At 34.9% G+C, this 21,725-nt stretch overlaps 1 protein-coding gene across 1 annotated transcript in view; it reads left to right on the top strand.

The window, feature by feature from the left end:
- LOC115446995 overlaps nt 1-12,421 on the top strand; it is a 41,002-nt gene extending 28,581 nt beyond the window's left edge. The window contains exon 4 of the mRNA XM_037441157.1: nt 12,300-12,421. Coding sequence (XP_037297054.1) covers nt 12,300-12,421 — 122 coding nt within the window. The remainder of the gene's footprint in view (nt 1-12,299) is intronic.
- The last annotated feature ends 9,304 nt before the right edge of the window (nt 12,422-21,725 follow it).

Raw genomic sequence — 21,725 nt, 5'->3', positions numbered from 1 at the left:
AGCAAAAGCTTGTATTATATAAATACGGTCTACAACTAAAGAAAACAACGATATCATCAATCTAACACATTGACAGCATACTAAAATATTATATAACGTGATAAGAATTTCATTGGTCTAGGCCTAGCTCAGTTGATTTATGGCGGGCAAGCTATGTAAATATATAACGCTCTTATAATATCAGGACAGATTTGATAATAAATCTTGGCTGGCATTTGAGGTTTTATGCGCTTAGTTTCGGTTCTATCGGTTAATTAATGGAACTATGACGTTTAAAAGTCGTATGATGAATGGGACCACTTTTTTTTTATGTTTTTATATAACAAAAGGCATAGCACAGAGCACCATCATTATAAACAATACTTAAGCACTAAATTACATTAAGACTAGATTGTCTTCCTTAAACCTATGCCCTAATTGAAATTAAACTACGGAAATGACTACAAAAACAATTAATACTTAAGTGGGTCATATAAACAAAAATTGTACGGAAACTAAATTGCACTACCTATAAACTACTTAATTTTAGAATACTTAGAAGAGATATTAAGGCTGTAGGTAGTACTTAACCCGTTCTTATCAAGACGAATTCGTCAGATTACCTTCTGTTAATTTTATAAAAAAAATATAATTTAACTTGTACTTGTGTAACAGGAATTATTTTCCCTATCATTAACCAGTCGAAAACATAGACTTATAAAATTAAACCCTCAAGATATTGACAGCAATGTAAAAAGAGATAACACTATTATGCGGCCTATATTCATCACGTTTCTGTGTGTCTAGCGAAATTGAGCTCTAAATCTTATAACTGTTTTATATTTAATATCTAACGTTCCCAAGTCTTCTAAAAAAACGTCACATTTCCATAATATACGCGCCGTTTCAGGGACGTAATCAGAAATTATTAAGTTTTATAAAAACAAGGCGGATTACTTGATGTTTCTTTAACATTGTTTGGCAAAATATCGCAAATCACGCCAAACATGTTTACAGCTGATTTCTCAAGATATATTTTACAAGAAAATGATAATACTTATGATAGGTAATGTGAAATATCTTTCGGTAATAATTTATTGCTATTTTAATATGTTAATTGTTTTAGATTTATGGCCTTTTGATGTATTTTATTAATTTATGTATGAATTAAGTATCAAAAAAGCTTACAGTGGAAATACACCAAGACGCTTGAGTGAGAAAAAAACAAACAGATAAAATAAAACAAAACAAAAGAATACAATTATCAATTAAAAAAAAACAATTACATACTTAATGTAACAATTAGTTAATTTTAATGTATACAATCATCTAATTAAACCTTTAAGCATAAAAAAGCAACTTTAAAAAAAATATATTGAATTTTACTACTAAATACCAATGCTACGTGGCAAAAAATGACTCCTAAAAAATTCTAAATACGTAACAAGGCGGTATCTACACGGGTGATCTTTTTATGCAAAACAACGGAATTTGCATGCATATCGATAGGAGATACATTCATATGAATTATGCATTCACATACCGCCGTTTTACTCGGAACATTCATTTCAGAATATTAATTTTCAAATGAGTTTGTTTAGCCGAACTGGTTTCCTGAAAAGCATATTATTTGCCCTTTTTTTTATTTGACTGCCTTGATGGCGTAGTTGTATTGCATGTCCGGTACAATAGCGCTCTGAGGTCCTGAGTTCGAATCCCGGGTCGGGCAAAATGATATTTGGGTTTTTTCTGCTCAGTATCAGCCCGAAGTCTGGAATTTGTGCCCGATATGGTCATAGGCTCGCCCCCTATCACATCATGGGACGGAACATACTTGGCGAAAAGTGGGTGCCCTAGTTGCGCCTCTGCATACCCCTTCGGGGATAAATGCGTGATGTTATGTATGTATGTATATTATTTGCCATTGAATTGTAAATTGGACACAGAGGGACGTCAACCCCCGAGGTGGACAGATGACCTAATAAAAATAGCAGGAGGTTGCTGGATGCGGGCCACTGCATTGCTGGAAATCTCTGACCATGTGCAGCAGTGGACATCCTTAGGCTGATGATGATGATGACAGTCTTTAAAGCTGTCATGAGAGTCCAAAATCTACCATCATCCTTTTATTGTAATTCGCCCAAAAACAGTAGCTGTAGTAGTAGCTGCTGGTGGCAGGATGTATTTAATATCCGCCCGGATAGCGACCACCGTACACAACGTGTTAAAACCCGCCATAGTCGCCCACGTAAGTGCCTCGTTCTTGGATCAGCCTGTGTATATCCGGTTCCAACAGCCGGCATAATTGTGTCAACTGCCGAGGGGTAATCATCTCTCGTCAGCCGACATTCTATTGGAGCCAACTTCACTTACCATCAGGTTGTGGGGTCACCTTGCCGTCCACGTCTAAAATGATAAAACTATGGCAATTATACCAGTAACAAAATTCAGCTGAATAAAGAATTTTATGTACGTACTAACCTGTACAGTCGTAAATATCCTAGTTAGATTTTCCGCTTCGCAAGAAATACTAGAGGCTTCACGTTACATTCGGATATTTCTAGAATAAATACAGGTTTTTACATTTAAATGCAAATCCGGTTTGGAATCGTTATTTAGATCGTGGATTTTTGGTCTCTGGGTTAATGCTCTAGAGGACTTTATGCGTTCTGTTTTCGATGAACTAAAGAAATATTTTGTTTATTTATTTAAATTTTATATGCAGCAGTATACAGGTGGACTTAATGCATGAGGGATTTTTTTACAGTCAATTTGGGTGATGCAGAGATGAGACAATGTGGGTGTAAGTATATGAAATATAAATAAAGAAATATTTTGTTGGTACAAATGAATTGAAGGTTGGAACGGGTGAGGAAGACAAATTCTAATGATTTTTTTTATTGGTAAATATAGCAGATATATTTTGAACTCAACCAGTCATGGGATTCACATTGCAAGTACAGTCAGGCACAAAAATAACTGAACAAATTCAAAAATTCTAATCGCTTTTAAACTTTTGTCTCCTTATCAACATGATTAATCTTCACTAAAATAAACATGAAAGAGTGTGTTTTAGTTTAGGTATATAAAAAAAATCCATTTAAAGTTTTTGTATGAGTGCATTTAAAATTTTTGAATTTGTTAAGCTACTTTTATGACTATGTACATGATATTGTGCTGTAAAATAAGTCGTGGCGTCTCAATTTAGCTGACGTTATTTTTCCTACCATAGAAAAAGACCAACTGCAATGCAATCTAAATACGTCACTACTAACGAGCGCCGCTGTCACCAACAATAAAACCAAATTTTAATTTACGTAAGATGCTTGTCTTAACAATGTAACAGGAATATCGGTTGTCAAAAGGGGAATATTTCCGTCGCAGCGCGGCGCCGTCGACGCGACGTCCCCGCGATGTTTACGTCACATAATGCACGAAATGGATGGTACGTCGCGAATGCGACAAATGTAGCTACTACTACCGTAAACCATTATAGTAAAAAAAAAATCTAAATATTTAGACTTGGTATACGAGGTTACTGACATGTGGGATGTGGACTCTACAATTATTGTCCCGATTGTCGTTTCTGCTCATAGGTCGATACCAAACAGCCTCGACCAACATTTTCGGAAGCTCTCAATTGGCCGTTGGTTCGGAGGCCAGATGCAGAAGGCAGTATTGCTGGACACAACGCGCATTATGAGGAGATTTCTCACTTTGAATCCCTAACCGCCGGAGGCTTGGGTCTTGAGCTTCGCCATCGGAGGGTGATTGTTTCTACTGCTGGGCACGGGCCTCCTCTACTACTGAGGGATTAGGTCTAAATCCACCACGCTAGCTTAGTGCAGTTTGATAGACTTCACATACCCTCAAAATACCTATAAAGAACTTCTCAGGTATGCAGGTTCCCTCACGATATTCTCCTTCACCAATAAAGCAAGCGATAATTCACAAAGAATACACACATCATTTTAGAAAAGTCAGAAAGGTGCCCGTGGGATTTGAAGCTGCGGACATTCGTCTCGGCAGTCCGTTCCACACCAAATTAGGCCATCACCTTTGTCATATATCATTGTAATAATTATATTGATTCCTTATCGAATACTTATTTGTCTCATCCGCCATTGTTTAACAAAATAATAATAGTGCGGAATGGTTAGTTGTTTAATTTTAGCTCTACTGGTAAATAATATTTACTATTCTAATAAATTACAGTCGACTGGGGTCCGCGAATGAACACTGTGGTCACGAAATGTTGTTGGCGCATCAATGTTCATATTTTATTGTAATTATTTGGCAGTATGAGAGCGCGATATACAGTCAACCACAACAGTAGATAAACAAATACATAATTTAAAGGCTTCCTACACATTGACTTCAATCGAAATATTCCATTTTATTTAACTAAAATACAGTAAACTCTCTGTAGTTTATTTTAGTGAATAAAAACTATTGTTGACAATAACATAAAAGTTCAAAGGCGATTTGAAATTTTAAATTTGTTCATCTACTTTTTGTGGCTAACTGTACCTAATGTTGCTGCTAATTTAGTGTTCATAATCATACCGTAACGTATTAGTGTTACGGGTAAAAGGCTAAAACTTAAGCGAGATTTTTTGCGACACAAAATTTTATACATATTTAAAATCAGCACTTTTTTCTGATTTTTTTTTTTTTTTTTTAAACTAGTTAAATTTTTTCGACAAATATGCTGTCGTATCTCATCGTATCGACGGAATTACCTGTCCACTGGTAATCATATTTCCCGTAAGATATAAGAGATCGCTCGCTTCCCCATCTTTTCATAAAGAATTAGCCTCGTTTATCTTCCATCGTATCTAAGTGTTGCTAGATGTTGAAATTTACCAGAATTTCTGAATTAAAAGTGAATTATACTGCAAATATATTTTCTTTTAATATAAAACTTCAAGGTATTTTAATTAAATTCGTGATGAAAGCTGCAGTAAATGTAATTATGTAATCTATTGTTAATATATAGTCTCTTAATGGTAAAATATTTGTATCTTAATTGATTGCAACAATTGCTGTATCGCTTTAAGATTGTCTTTGCTGGTGGGAGGATATATTACCACCACCACCGAATGCAAGGCCCGTCATTGTGGTCCACGTAAGTTTGTCGCGTTCCGGAATCAGCCTGTGTATATCCGGTTCCAACAGGCATAATTGCGTCGACTGCCAAGGGGTCATCTCTCGTGACATCTACTCTCGTCGTCAGTCGACATTTTATTGGACTCCTCTCCACTTACCATTAGGTTCAGTGTAGTTACTTTGCCGTACAAGAATTAAAAACGAGTGAAGAAATTATGAGTTTCAATAGTAACTCGAAGTAAACTCAGAAGGATTTATCAGCGGAGGCTGTGCCAAGCTTAGCGTACGATCTTGTAATATAACAGATGCATCTTACGCGAAACTAATTTGAAGACAGTAAATATTGGTAATGTATAATTATGTTTGAAATTAGATTTTGGTTGCTTATGCGATTATGTGTAGAGTGTAGACAGAATATTGTATGTGTGCGCGTTGCAACTTTCGATTTGAGGTTTCGAATCCGGGGTCGGGCAAAGTGCAATTCGGTAATTTTTCAGTATCATCCCAGAATATGGAATTAAGGCACAATGTGGTAATAGGCTCAGTTAAAATTTCTTCGATAGAAAGCAAGGAAAGAAAGAACAAATTATTTTTTTAAGTCACGATATAAAAAGATTTATAATTGTTATAGAGAATTTCTCAGACAGGTTTCCTCACGATGCTTTTTCAACAAACGATACACGCTGATTTATCGAACAATATTTTTTTCATCCTTGTTGCACCTAAATGTTACACGCCGCTCTCCTAGTCGATGACATCGGGCGTTTCCAGAAGTATTCGGCTGCGCGGGCAGGCTGGCAGAAGAAAAGATACGACGCGACGACTATTCTATTATTCTCTCTGGTTGAACGTTATCAAAAAATGTCTAAAATTTTATCCTGTAATTATTTTGCTAATATAATGTTTACAGTAAAAAGAGCGAGATTGTAACAATAAATAATACATTCTAACAATCATTAAAACTAATTAATACCTCCCATCAGATAATCCTTCCTAACACGTCCTTCGGAACTTGCTAACTAAACGCTTTAATTCAATCTTGATCGTTGCAAGTTCTCCAAACGATCTTAACTCGTTTACTATGCGACGTGCCAATTTGACTACGATTTTCAATTCCTAGCGATCTCAGAGCTTAATTCACCATGTCCAATGCTTTAGATTAATGCCTAATGGCATTAATTATCGCACTATCAAATAAATAAAATAAAATGCTTTATTCATCACATAGAACATAGTTGCACTTATGATAAGTCAAGGTACATGAGAATATTTAATTATTGCTTAGATAAAGTCGCTTATATAAACTAAAGACAATTTATATTGTCTTTAATTTATGTAAGCGACTTTAGTATATTATAAACCATAAGTACATTTTTTTTTGCGATACTTATAGTAATAATTTAAAGATTCATAGTGGAAGCAATATTTCGGTTTTTCTGCTCAGTAACAGTCCGGATTGGAATTTGTGCCCGATATGGCAATAGGCTCGCCCCCTATCACAAACGGAATACACTTTGCGAAAAGGGGTGCCCTGGGTGCGCCTCTGCATACCCCTTCGAGGATAAATGTGTGATATGTGTTAATAGTGGGAACCTATATGACGGCTTTACTCTAATTAAATTATGGGATAGGAAATCCTATGAACAACGTTTTATTCATCCGAGAAACTAGTAAGACATTAATGCCAACTACTGAATTTAATGCTATGTAAAATAACAAATCATGTTTCAAATACTCACATACTCACACCTTTTTTATCCCCGAAGGGATAGGCAGAGGCGCAACTAATATAACCACTTTTCGTCTGTATGTTCGGTTCCATAATGTGATAGGATACTACTTTTAAAATAAACGAAATTCTAAATTATTAGGCAAACTTACATCTAATTATTTTTAAAATAAAAGCTAATTTGACAGAAGCAACAAAATTAAGGCGGACGCCGTGCCAAATATACGTAACAGGATTAGCGGCCGGTACCGGCGGGTGCCATTTATTTCGTCATCTCTCCAGCTCTGAGTCTCTTTTCATTTTTATTTCGTATTGTTTGTAGAAAAATATTATTTCCATTACACGGGCTCTCTCTTTCAGAAATCATGAAATAATATTATCTAATCTATCTATTATATAAAAATGTATGTATGCACGTTCCATATGGACTTTTATACAGCTGGAGCTATTTAAATGTTTTTTGTGTAATTTTGAAATTAATCCAGCGAGAGATCACGTCGACGGTTGAAAAGCTAAATGATTTAAGCGACATTTTCTTTTCGAAAATTTTTAACTAGATTAAAAAAACATAGAAAATGTGCTGATTTAAATATGTATAAAAATGAGGCACATGCCAAAACAGATATTTTGGCATGTAAGTGGAGAGAATTGGCAAAGATTTTATTATTTATTCTCTGCTACACCTAATAATTAGTATTTAATAATTTTATGTTTTATTTTGTTCTATGTTTTAATAATGTTTACGATTGATTTGTTTTTTTTTATACTTAATTGTTTTTTAAATTTTAAATTAATAATAGTTACCCCACATTGTCGCATTGGAATACTTCTGTAATGACTGTGTGTGAGAAAAAAAAATAAAAAAAAACTTAGTGTCGCAAAAAAATGTCGTTTAAGTCAATTAACTTTTCACCCGTCTATATGAAGTTTGGGAACCATAACAATACGTCCCTTTCCATAACGAGGTAGGGAATACGAAGTAATACTATTTCGAGCATACTTGAGAACCGTTTTGTCTTCGTTTTTATTACCTGACTTCAATCTCCAACATTTCCGAGCAAATCGCGTTGCAACACCCATAACACATCGATCCCAGATCTCTTGAACAACGCTGCTAGAACAAATAAGAATAAACATTTCATAGAAGTTAAATCGTTAGCAACAGTCAGCTTCCATAATGACAAACATTTCGCTCAGACAGTCTTGTAATAGCACGTGACAATAATACCAACAAACGTAAGGGCGTATACACATGGCGTTTTATAAACGGGCGTTTTTCTTCCTGATAATAGGTCTTATATGTGAGACTCCGCCTGGGTAGGTACCACCGCAATATTTCTCCCGCTAAGCAGCAGTGTAATCACTGGTGTGTTCCAATTTGAAGGACATTGTAGCCAATGTAACTACTGGACATAATAAGACTAAACAACTCATGTTTCAGGATGGCGAACGCAGTGGAATACCAAACAATACTTTGTAATTCAAGGCGTTGGATGGTGTTTCTACTGTTTATAGGCGGTCATGTCGCTTACCATCAGGCGAACGGCAAGCTCGTCTCGTCATTCAAAGCAATAAAACACTCCTCCTGCACTTCTTCAGAGCATTCGTACAAGGTTTATAAGCTAATGTAAAATGTGCATTCACCCTAACTGTCGGGAACTACGTGTGAAACAAGAACTCAGGAAAACAGGAAAGTAAATGTTTAGTTGTGTGCAAATATATATGAGCAAATATAAAAACATTTAAATAAAACTTTTTAACGGATTTCATCATGGTTTTTTATATTATAATATTCTCCCATTCAGTCCTCGTGACCATGAAGATTGTAAAGTCTTTGAAACGTCGGGTAAAACTATAATAAAAACTGCATTCAAATCCGTAAAATAGTTATTTCAATGTCTAACATTCGCGTAAATATAAGAAATCATTATACAAATATAAAAAGGTATAAATAAGTTCGTATAGCGTTTCATCTGCACTACCAATGAATCGATTCTAAATTCAAATAAAAAGACGCTACCTCTGAGTGCGGAGGCTGTTTCATTTAAAGATTAAATTTCCATTATAGTACAAATCGTTCACTCGGACTTGCGCGCTAATTGTAGTTACAATAGCGGAAAAATAACAAGTGTAGCTAAAAAACAGTCACCATGCGTTAGTGCTCAAGTTGTTTGCCGGCTTTTGTAATAAGTTATATCAGTCTATCAATAAAATTTAATAAAACCATTTTTGTACATAACCCTCGTATTCCTAGTCATTCTTCTTTTTTATTTCTTCTTTCCTGCCAGCCCGAGCTGGCTTCTTTGTTCACTTTAGTTTTTCATTTATTTTATGTCCAATATACTTTGTGTCTCGTTATATAAGCGACTTTGTTTAACTAATAATTAAATATTCTCATGTAAATTGACTTATCATAAGTGCAACTATCTCGCCTACGTGATGAATAAAGCATTATATTTATTTTTCCCATCCCGTTGTATTGTGCTCCACAAATCATGGGGCATATAAAAATACACCATTATTTGGCGCTAAGACAAAACGTCATGGATCTCGATTGTGTATCGTCAGTGACTTTATTGTTTATGTGTTAACAATATATGGGATAATTAGGGGCGATGTGTTCATCATTTTTATTGATTGAAATGATTTTTTAATGATGGGTTTTATCTAGAAGTTACTCCATTTAACCGTACCTGAACTCGTAGTCTAAACAAAATTACCGTAAACAATAAAATCCTTTATAACACAATTAGTTTAAACAGCACATTATCTATAAAGTAGTTGTAAACTTGTTCAGGAGTTGAGGCATGTTCGAAACGAACTTGGCTAAAACTAAAATGAGGGCATAAATTAGCTAACATCATTAGGTGCGGGCTGTGACGCAGTTTGCAGATTAAACAGTGCTAAAATTTAATACTAGAGCTTGAGTTCAGGATCCGAGATTTCAGTAAGGGGTTAATGTTAAAGCGAAGGAACCAGGGTTCTAGATGAAAAGATGGTAATTTTTTGTAGATTTTCAAGATAAGTTAACTTAATTTATACAAAAAGTGACTCCCAAGATTATAATAAGGGATAATCTAATGGTTATGTCAGTTTGATTGCGTGAACGGGTAGGGAATTTGAGTTAATGAGGTGATCTAATCTTAGTATCTTGATCTTACTTATATTATATTTGCGAAAGTTTGTAAATGTTTGAATGTTTGTTAGATGTAAACGTAGAAACAAGTGACCGGTTTTTCTTGACACTTGGCACAGACATAAACCATCTCCTGGACTAACACATAAACTACTTTTTATCCCAGTAATGTGCTCCCATGGGAAATAATGGAATTTTATAATCCGATTTATTAAATAGATGGCGTTAATGCCGTACAAGTACAAATAAATAGTTTATTTTTTATCTTTGTATAGATAATAAACCTATATAACATTTAGTGAAGTAAAACTTTCTGAAGATGTTCCTCACGGGGTATGACTTGTCCTTTTATAAACATGACATAGAAAGAGTTGTCACCTTTCGATACGCAGCAGCTTGGATGAGCCCCTGGCATTGCTATAGTCTACGGACAGTAGGAACCCTTTCCATTTGGCGGAAGGCTAGCTCATTTACTGACGTAAGACAAAAAAGGTGCTTGTATATTTAATCTATCAAATATATTTGATCTATGCTTGCTTCTAAGCAAGCATGTAAACTGTTGACTTAATTAAAAAAAAGCACACAAAAAGGCATCAGTATTTATTAAATAATTGTATAGCTTCTTCCCGCCTGTCTAGTCACATTGATTGATAATACAAATGATTAATACACAAATATCTGATAGCCACTAAAGTTCAGTCAGGTTTTACAAGACTAGGGGAGATGGGGAAGCTACTCCACCTCACCTCCTTCCCCCCTTGGATCAGCGCCTGAGCTGAGGATAAGTAGAAGTTGGGAACACTGAATAGTTCGGCTTACAACGCCATTGTTTGTAACAGCTCCGCGTAGTTATAATGAAAGATCATGTTTAACTTGTACAAGTTTATAAATTACAAGACTTTGCTTATGTTTAGAAGTTGGTATTTCATTGAATTTGATTTTATGTTTAATACTAGCTATTGCTCGCATCTCCGTCCAAAGTTATTTCGTGATGAAAGTCCTGCTATACTTCCCGAAGTAGAAAATAGCCTATGTCCTTCTCAGGGTTCTAAATTATGTCTGTACCAAGTTTCATCGAAATCCGTTTAATAGTTTTTGAGGTTATCGCTTTCAGACGGAAGCGACGAGGGACTGTTGTATAATATGTAAGGAAGTATGGATAGAACTTACTGCTCGCGGCTTTTTCCTTGTAAAATACTTTTTCTAGGTTAAAGGTCCCATTGGTTACTTTTTGGGATAAAAGGAGCCAGTTATGCTAATCTAGGACATGATCTGTGTGCTAATACTATCCAAAATGGTTACGACGTTTACATTCTTTTTTCAAACAACACAAAAATTCAAACCTTCATACGTCTTAAACTGTCGCTTTTATGTTAATAGTAGGAGAGTTTAAATTCTATTTTTTGAGCTAAAAAAATAAAAAATCGCAAATAATAGAAATTATAAGTAAACATAACTTTTAACCCCGAAAGGGTAGGCAGAAGCGCTAATGGTGCACACATTATACGCCGCGAGTATTCTGCCCCATGATATGATGCGCCGTGCCTATCGCCATAGAGAGCACAAATTCTAGATTCCGAGCTGAAATTAACTAGAAATACCCAATGTTTTTTTGCCCGACCCGGGGATCCAACCCAAGACCTCAGCACCGCAGTCATACCGTAATACCGAAACAATAAAAAAATACTCTTTTTATAAATTTTTGACTACAATTATAATGACTGAATAAACAGGAAAGAATAAAAAAATACTATTTTTATAATCATAACTACAATTATAATGACTGAATAAACACAAATATATGATTACAACATTCAACAATAAACTATAGCGCGATGTAACATCAGCAATTCATTGGTGGAATTGTTTATGAGCCGGCACCGACAAATGAAGCGAGCCACAGTAACAAAACGTTTATTTTGTTTGAATATTGATGCTTATGGCGCCTGTACAGGCGGTGGCAAAAGGCGTGAAAAGAAATAATCCTTTTACATTATGATTATGCACCGTATTTCTTGTGTTCTGTAGTTTTGCAAGCTTTTTGTTTTAATAGTATTCAACAGTGGCGAAAGTTCCATATAATCTGATATATTTCGGCTTCCCTTTCGTAATTTATGTAAAATCCATCATAAGAACGATTTGTAGACCACATCTATTCATATTATTAGTACTTATATGTTGTGTCGTGTTCCCCTCCAGATTTCTCCCTCCGCTACTGGTGTTCGAATAGAATGTGAGATTATACGAAGATCTTATACCCGGTATACAATGGGACGGACATAGGTCTAACAATAATGAGTATGTAAAATAATTATAAGCAGGATTGATGGAGACTGTTTCCAATAGGTCGGTCTGGAAATCTTTGGAGGAGACCTATGACCATCATGGATACCATGCGGCTGACGTTGATGCTGCAGCTGCAGATGATGCAGCCCCTGCTGGATTATATAGCTTCTCTCTGCATGTAAGAGTACATTATTGTCATAGTTATAAGAACTACATATAATTTTTTGTGATTTTGAACGTAACATTAATACACATGTCACACATTTTTTTTTCTATATTGTTCCGTAATTATTATATCCAATAGATTTCGAGCAGATTATAAATAGTCTGACACTGCTATTCATCTAAGAATATTTCTAACTTACATAAAGAATAGTAATAAATCACGCCGCACGCTGCATAAGTTTTACAAACTCACAGGCAATTCGTTTTACACGTAACTCTACTTAAGTACAATGCTTTTAAATTGTGAAAAATAGGAAAAAGTTTGAATATAAAAGAGAGTAAATTAAAGAAGGTTTGATTAATCCATTTCCTCCCCTTCCTCACCTCCGGTAATGCACTCGTAATTCCTCTGGCAATCCTAATGTTAAGTGGTGAAGAGTACCTTCTCTCAGCGAGTGACTCGTCTCTTACCTTCTGCAATAAAAAAGATGCTTTTAAACATAAAATCATAACAATCGTATCACTTTTCGCCTCGACTGTACAACCGAACCAGATCGGGCGCAAATTGCGATCGCTTGCACAACGCTTCTGCAAATATTTTTTTACCCGTGTAAAATTAGTTTACTGTTTGTAACAGCCTGTTTTCGTACTATTGAAAACATTTACATTCTGTGTTCGACTGTACATGTGTTTTATACATTACTCGTAATATATGTAAACTTTATTGCTTTATTAGTTTTATGTTGGTTGAGAATTTGATTTTCTCGATTCAATTTCGCTGTGGTGTTAATTTTTTGTCCGTCACTTAAGTCTGCAAGTCAGTGTTAGTAGATGCCACTGCCTTGTCTCTTTTTGTCACCAGGCTGGTATTGGAAGCATTGTTATGTTTCGGTTTGAAGGCTGTTGTATTTATTATACATAGACCTATGTTAGGCAATATATTAGGTATGTTATATTGGGTACATCTTTGGAATAAAAACGCAGTACAGCGTCTTGCAACCTTTTGTAATTCAATGTAAAGTTATTGGTATTATGACGGATGGCTAACTATTCTGTATTAAATAAAATACCAATATTTCATAAAATCATAAATTCAGATAAAAAAATACCGTAAAAAAATACCATTAACAAAAACTGCATGAAAATAATATTCATTTGGGTTTTTCTGCTCAGTATCACGGAGTCTGAAATTTGTGCTCGATATGGCGATAGGCTCGCCCTCTATCACATCATGGGAGGGAACACACTTGGCGTAAAATGAATGCCCTGGTTGCGCCTCTGCTTACCCCTTCGGGAATAAATACGAGAAGTGTGTTTTAAAATAGATTTCGGAAATTTTCGTGGTTTTTTATATTTTAAATTTTCTGTCGACATTTCGAGGACATTGCAACCTAACTAAACTGGTATTTTCCCATATCTATCATTTGGGTAAACACAAGAAATAATTTTAACATTTTTTTTTATTGGTTTGATTGACGAGACGAGCTTGCCATTCGTCTGATGGTATGCGATAGGACCGCCCATAAACAGTAGAAAAACCATCCAACACCTTGAATTATAAAGTATTGTTTGATCCATCTATCCTGAGACATGAGGTGTTAAATTTTATTATGTCCAGTAGTTACACTGGCCACAATATCCTTCAAACCGGAACACAACAATGACTACACACTGGTGTTTAGCGGCAGAAATAGACATTGCAGTGGTCCCTACTCAGGCAGACTTTCACATATGAGAGACCTACCACCAGTAAAAACAACGTAAAATAGTAACATCCAATGTAACAGCATTTCGTGTATTTTAATTAGCATAGCATTAATATCCAACTCCGTAAACCACAAGTTGGCCGCATACCTTCCCGGCCGCTTGCAGACGTACCACGAACCGCCGCAGTCAGGAGAATCTCTGAATATCTGAACTTGCAAATGGCAGCTGAAATTAACCAAATATTACGGATGAATTTACACGTCTAAGCATCCTGGTGTTTAATAAGAAAAAAATAATTTCTGTGAGAAATACAATATAATTATCCTAAGTAACGCAATATTAAAATAAGTATACTTTTTATCAATTAGTATTTTTAGATCTTTCTAGTATTATAAATTCTAAAGTTTGTAAACATGAGATATTTGTTTGAAGATAAATGCAGAAACTTAAGGTGGTAGCTCAAGGTCCATTTTCATACATTTTGTTTCGGCTTTAATCTGGGTAACTAAACAAGTATTGGCAAGTAAAGAATTTAAATTCACGTCTAGTTAGTGATTAGTTCTCGCAGTTGAAAGAAAAACGTAAAAATAATTAATAATCATGGATATTTCGGCCTTTAAAATTTCGTCATATTAAATTTTTATCACTAACTAGACGTGAATTTAAATTCTTTACTTGCCAATACTTGTTTAGTTACCCAGATTAAAGCCGAAACAAAATGTATGAAAATGGACCTTGAGCTACCACCTTAAGTGGATTTATATAATTTATCACCCATAGACCTCGTTCTGAATGAAAACATTGGTAAGTACTGAATATCAGAGCACATAATGGGAATTGGATTTTTGATAAAATCTTGCAATATCGAGAGAAACCCCAGTAAAAATGTATCAATTGTAGGTATAGCTAGAATATACAAAGACTATGTAAGTATATACAACTACATATCGGTTAACTAAAGCTGGAACGTTCACTGTACGCAAACCAATATAATTTTACACAATATGTTAAAATAATGTATTAAATTATTATAATATTTGAAAGGCTATTATAAAGGGTTACGTAAATGCAAACATTTTTTTTTTCTTCTTTTTGCGTTTGTGAAACATCACGCTATATATGAATTTGTTGATGCGTGAGTATTGCGTAGCCATGACGACAGGCGTGTTTTTGCACACACACACACACACACACACACGCAGCATGTCAATGTGTTGTACGCGCCAGCATTAAATAATCGACCTGTATCAATTTACAGTTTTTTCAATCTGACGATTGAAAAAGCCCGATTCCAATAATGAAGCAATCAAAATAACTCATTTGTAAGCATGTCAAAAATAGCTTTGTTCTGATTGGTCCATTTTCGCGATAAATTTATTGAAAATGGCGGTTAAAGAACAAGACTTATTTTATAACATCAAATTTATAACCTTAACGTAAGTATATGAGATTCTTTCATAAACTTCAAAAGTAACGAAACTTCCATAACCTAAAATTTGTAAATAACCTAACAATAATTTACATTAATGTACCATAAACTCAGTTACAAATTAGGAGAGCAAACATCATTTGCCCGCATTGCCGCTGCTTTGAACTCTGATCTACAGAGTAAATAAACCATCAGCTCATTAATGGGAATGGAACGATGCATTGTGACGTAAGACCAACCATTTTGAATATATACAAAGGTATAAAGATTTTCATTAGCATTAATACCAATGTAAATAGTTGCTTTTGATTGAATCTTAAATATTCGTCACAAGTGCGATTATTAATCATATTATGTTGAGTATTATCATCATCAGCCACATAAAGTCCACTGCTGAAGATGAGTCTCCCTCAAAGTCTTCCAGACAGACCTGTCGAAAGCAGCCTGTATCCAACGTGTTCCTGCTACCTTTATCAAGTTTATGTTGAGTTTAGTGTAAGTAATCCAAATACATCGATCAACGAAAGACGAATTGCTTATACTCGAATTTAGACTTTAAATGACCGAAATTAAGGAGCTTGTCACTTCTTAATGACCTTGGTCAGTTCTTTCACAATATTCGTATGCAGGTATAAAATATTTTCAGCTCAATTAACTATAATAAATGTAGATGTAAAGATGAATAGAGACTACAATAATGATTAACAAATTTAATTATACATTGAGAAAACATAAAACAATGACACTCTTATTTAATAGAAATATATTTTTAAAATTCATGGCAATAACCAACATTTTAATAAGGATTAGATTCGTGTAAAAATCACAAAATCAGTTTGTAGTGTGTGTAGTATCCTTCCATTACAAGTTTCACTCTCATTTGCCTAATTCAACCATCTATCTCCAATATTGATACTGGCAGTTAGAACGAACCAATGTCCAAAAAAAAACAAAATAACAAAAGGTCCACGCTAAGGCTCAATTAATATCACTAATCCGATAATTCGAGAGGCGATGACTCAAGCGACGCAGGGAGGAAGAGGGACAATTTGTAACCCCCGAGAGACCATCAATTTGCCAGGCCATCGGTTTATATTTAGATAACTGATTGATTATCATGGGTGGTGAGAACAAATGTTTTTTTTTTAATAACTCATCTTTGATTGTCGTTCAACTAGTTTTTATATGAACTATAGAAGACACAGATAAATTAAAAGCCGTAAAAGTTGCTACGTAGACGTCATATTTTTGACAAAAATAACAGTAACTTATGATTATTGTCAGTGAATAAAATGGCTGTCAATTTAAATATAAATTACCGCGTAAAAGTGAATGGACTTAGGCATTATTTTCGCCGTTAAGTTTATAACATATTTATAAGCATATTTTTTTGGGTTTTTTAGAACCTCGTGAATTTTTTTTTTTTTAAATTTTCGCCTAAGTCAATTAATTTTTCATCTGTCGATACGTAGATGTTGTTTCGAAAATTGAAATTTAGAGACACTGTAACAAGAAATAATTTATAACGACCAAATATTGTATTTCATTGAGCAACCACAACGTCCAATTAAAACTGTAAACCGTATAGTTTGAAAATTCAGCGAAACAATAGAGTAAAAGTGTATTTCGTTATTGGATTTTGGAAATAAAGAGGATACTGCCCGCGGCTTTAACCACTCGAATGTACAGTTGGTTTGTTATAGCAGTTATGTTTTGATAGATATCCTTTTGTATATAATATATAGATGTCCTTTTGATGATGATGATGATGACAAACATCATCATCATCATCAGCCTACAACTGTCCACTGCTGAACATAGGCCTCCCCAAAAGCGGGCCACGCTGCTCGGTCTTTTGTATGTGGTAAAGTTGAATATAATCTGCGCAGCACGATATTCGCTAGTGGTAGGATATATTTTTTATCCGCCTGAATAGCGACCACCGTACACAAGGTGCTAAAACTCACCATAGTAGCCTACGTAAGTATGTCGCGTTCCGAGATCAGCTTCAACAGGCCAACAGGCCGACATAATTATGTCAGGGCGTAATCATCTCTCGTCAGTCGACATATTATACCCCTTTCCACTTACCTTTAGGTGTAGTAGGGTAAGATTTCCATGCCCATGTAACAAAAAAATAAAAAAGAATAAGGTAGATAAAATCAGTGTTAGAAAAAAAAACTTACTTTCTATGACGTTGCGCTTCCAACGATCTTTTTTACCGCGCACGTGCAAACTATGGAATAAGTTCCCTGCATCGGTGTTCCTAGTGTTATGACTTATCATTATTTATACGAGGCTTGAGAGTGCTTACCTCCCGGTAGGCAGCGGCTTGGCTAAGCTCATGGAATTGTATAACGCCATGATCAGCGGGTGCTGCTTATCATCAGGCGGAGCGCTTGCTCATTTGCATACTTAGGCAATGAAAAATTTAAGGTTTTTTTCTAATGAAACCGCTGTTTGTCTTGTTTAGACTTGTTATACCAGGCACACGATACAATATTACGTCAACGATTGGTAAGTGAATCATTTCAAGAATCTTGGAAGATAAATAAAAGCAGAACCATTCATCTTGTCTTTTAATATTTTATCAACATGATATTTTTAGATCACAATTTTGCAACATAGTAAAAATTAACATAGGGCCTTATAATGGCGAGTCAGCGAGTTGACAACAGAGTAATTTAAGTTGCCAACGTACGCGACACCTAATTATCATTGTAAATACATTAAACTATGGTAAAACCGTTGTAAGGAAAAAAATCCACTAAATCAGAGCTACATTTTTATCAACTCCCATTCGCGCTAACAAAGGAAATCCGGTCTGAAGTTCCGTAGTCAATTCAAAGGACACGTAAAAATAAAATCCGAATGGCTGTTCTGATTTAAAAACTATGCAAACTTTTATTTACAAGTGCAATTTGTTTTTTTCTGAGTATAGATTGCAATACTCACATATTAACGACTTTATATCGGAAGGGGTAGGCAGAGGCGAAACTGGTACAACCACTTTCCGCTGTGCGTATTTCGTCGCATCATGCGATAGGCTAGCCAATGGTCATATTACCCTCAAATTGAGTAGATTGCAATAACAAAGTTAAAACTATGAAATCATTTTTTATGTTTGTGCGAAGACAGATGGGCTTGTGGTACAACAGTAGTCTCCTATTCTCAGAAGCCCCTGAGCACCGAAGGACGCTTTTAGCGACAAAAACAGCGCGAGGCCCACCTTCGACGCTGCCATCCATCCTGGGCGTCACCACGCATACTAACTCTTACGACAGGCAGAGGATACCGTGGTGGAATTCTCCAAAAGCTCCCTATAATAGAGCGAAAGTAGTTGTTACTTACCGTCACGTTCGTTTTTCATTACTTTAAGGATGAAAATCATCATATAAACGCCAGTCTTCATAGAAAGTACAGTGGAAACCAATGATGCCAGTGAGGGAATCGATGCCCCATAATATTCTTGAAACTAATGCTGCTTAGTAATTGACTTTTCAGAACTAGCCAGTAAGCGTAATGACAGTCGCTGTCTTGCAAAAACAACCCTTAATTACTCCTACTCTCTAAAAATTCGTTGTCGTCCAAACACAGCCAGACACCCAAACTAGTCGCAAAATAAATTGCAATCCGAAAACAAAAGGAATGGCAAACGAGCGCAGAGACAGCATCCGATGCATTCAAAGAAACCGTCTGATCGTCTATATCCGAGCATTTGTTATTGTTAGGGTCGACTGTGATAAATATTCGTGTCGTATGTTACTACATAGTGGGGATATAGTGAGAGGGAGATATATGCAAACATTATATATTGAAGTTTGGTGGACGATACATCGTCATTTAATTGTTCAAAATGTGCATACAATATATTAGTCTCAAAATTTTAAATGACTACCTGAATTCCTGTCGACATAAAATCCGTAAATTGTATGGGTAATTATTAAGAACCCATAAGGATGACCTACCTACTTATATGCGAACTTTTTGAATATTTTCAGCGTGCACATGTATATAGTAACAGTTTCGAATGGTCCATATAACGCAATGCCTGCCGACATGCCATTCGTGATTAATATAATAATATCAGCCCTGTGTTATATACTGTCCCACTGCTGGGCATAAGCCTCCCCTACTACAGAGAAGGATTAAGCCTTAGTCCACAACGCTGGCCCAGTGCGGATTGGTACTTCACCCTCCCTCAAAATTCGTATAGAGAACTCAATTGATTCTAATTCGTAATTAATCTAAAATCTAATTACCATAATAACGATTTGCTGACATCATTTATGCATATTATTTATAACTACAGATTCCCTTTCGAAAAATATCATCCTTCGCTACTGATAAGTATACCTACATACATAGTATCACGCGGTTACAATGCATTTTAGTTACATTTAGTGCGCTTCAATAACACGTATTATTGAATACGTCATCAGTTTAGTCTCTTATATATTTCGTAATTATGATTCATTGGTATGCATCAGCAAAACATTACAAAACGTGTGCACTAACGCATCTTGTTTGAAAAGTAATTAGACAGCAATCTATATGTTACAACCCAAAACAAATACATATTGTTTTTATTTTATTAAAATCGAGCCAAGGTCTAAGAAATGTTATTCCGATAGGTTTATAATTTGGGTACCCATAACGAAACAATAGATTTGTCAGTCATTCAAAAACCTAAAATCTTTAAGTGTAATCTCTTTTAATTATAATATATTCTCTTTTAATTTTAGTAATAGCTAATTACTTTTGTGTATTGAACTGATAACATTAGTTGAGTATTCAGGGTAACATTTATTAAACGACATTGAATAAAAAAAAAATTTTTCAAAGAAAAAAGTTGATAGCTAAGTTACGGCGTTGCTAAAATCTATATGAAATAAATCTACAATATTTCGAGCTAAACATTCACATGTATGTATATGAACATATTTATAAAACATACAACATATGTTTATACATATTATAAAAAGTCCCCTTTTATAAGGGGAATGCCCTGGGAAGGTTATAGGCTACTTTCTATCCCGAGAAAATATATCGGGACTTTTCTACTGGAAAACCACTTCACGCGGGCGAAGCCGCTAGTCAAAACTAGTAAAACAATAAAAAAGTCCTTCCGCTTCCCGACCACATTCTAACCTTTGCCAAAAAAGAGACAAGAAACAAAAGTAAATCTCATATCTGAGGTAAAATACGTAGTAATTTATCGTACAGCTTCAGGTTTATATAATACATTTTTACAATGCAACTATGGCGGCACGGTTGTCACAATTTACTTGTTCATTTTACATATTTATGTTCAAAGACGCAACCCCATTATACTAAATGTACACTGTAATATTTGTATTTTCCAACAACGTTAAACAGTATAGTTAGTTACAGACCGGACAGGACCAAATTTGTGCTCCAAAGGTATATCTAATTGGAAATATGTTTGGTCTTATTTGAAACTAGCGACTCGCCCCGGCTTCGCACGGGTGCAATGCTGATACTAAATACACTACAGAAAAACTGTGAACGTTGTATATAAAAACATAGCGGCCCGCTCTGGCTTGGCACGGGTATAACATAACAAAATAACAGTATTTCTCCACTATTTAATGGATGTTATTATACATATAAACCTTCCTCTTGAATCACTCTATCTATTAAAAAAAACCGCATCAAAATCCGTTGCGTAGTTTTAAAGATTTAAGCATACAAAGGGACATAGGGACAGAGAAAGCGACTTTGTTTTATACTATGTATTGATGATGTTCGTGTGACAAGATATAACACCGTAATATTTACAGAAAATATGATAATATGAACATTAAAAATGTGCTATTGCTTATAGACCGAACATCAAGACTGTGTGCTCTAAATTTATTACAATTGGTAATAAATACCATTTAGTAAGTCTTATTTCAAATGTTCGTAGGACAAGATATCACAACGTAATATTTACAGAAAATATCCTAATATACGTAACAAAATTCGCAAATCACGATATCGAAAAAATATGAAGTATTTTACGTAAGTATTTTATGGTGTATTGCTATTTCACAGTAGATTGAGTTACTATAGCATGAGCGCAAAATTTTTGTATGACAGTCTTCTCAATGTCCGCTCTATTTAATATTAAAACTCTTTGGTTTCGCAAATATATTCTAGATTCCACTCTTGGGACATAA

The sequence above is a fragment of the Manduca sexta genome, chromosome 21, assembly GCF_014839805.1.
Source record: "Manduca sexta isolate Smith_Timp_Sample1 chromosome 21, JHU_Msex_v1.0, whole genome shotgun sequence".
Lineage (NCBI taxonomy): Eukaryota > Metazoa > Arthropoda > Insecta > Lepidoptera > Sphingidae > Manduca > Manduca sexta.
This window is presented reverse-complemented; position numbering and strand designations above follow the sequence as displayed.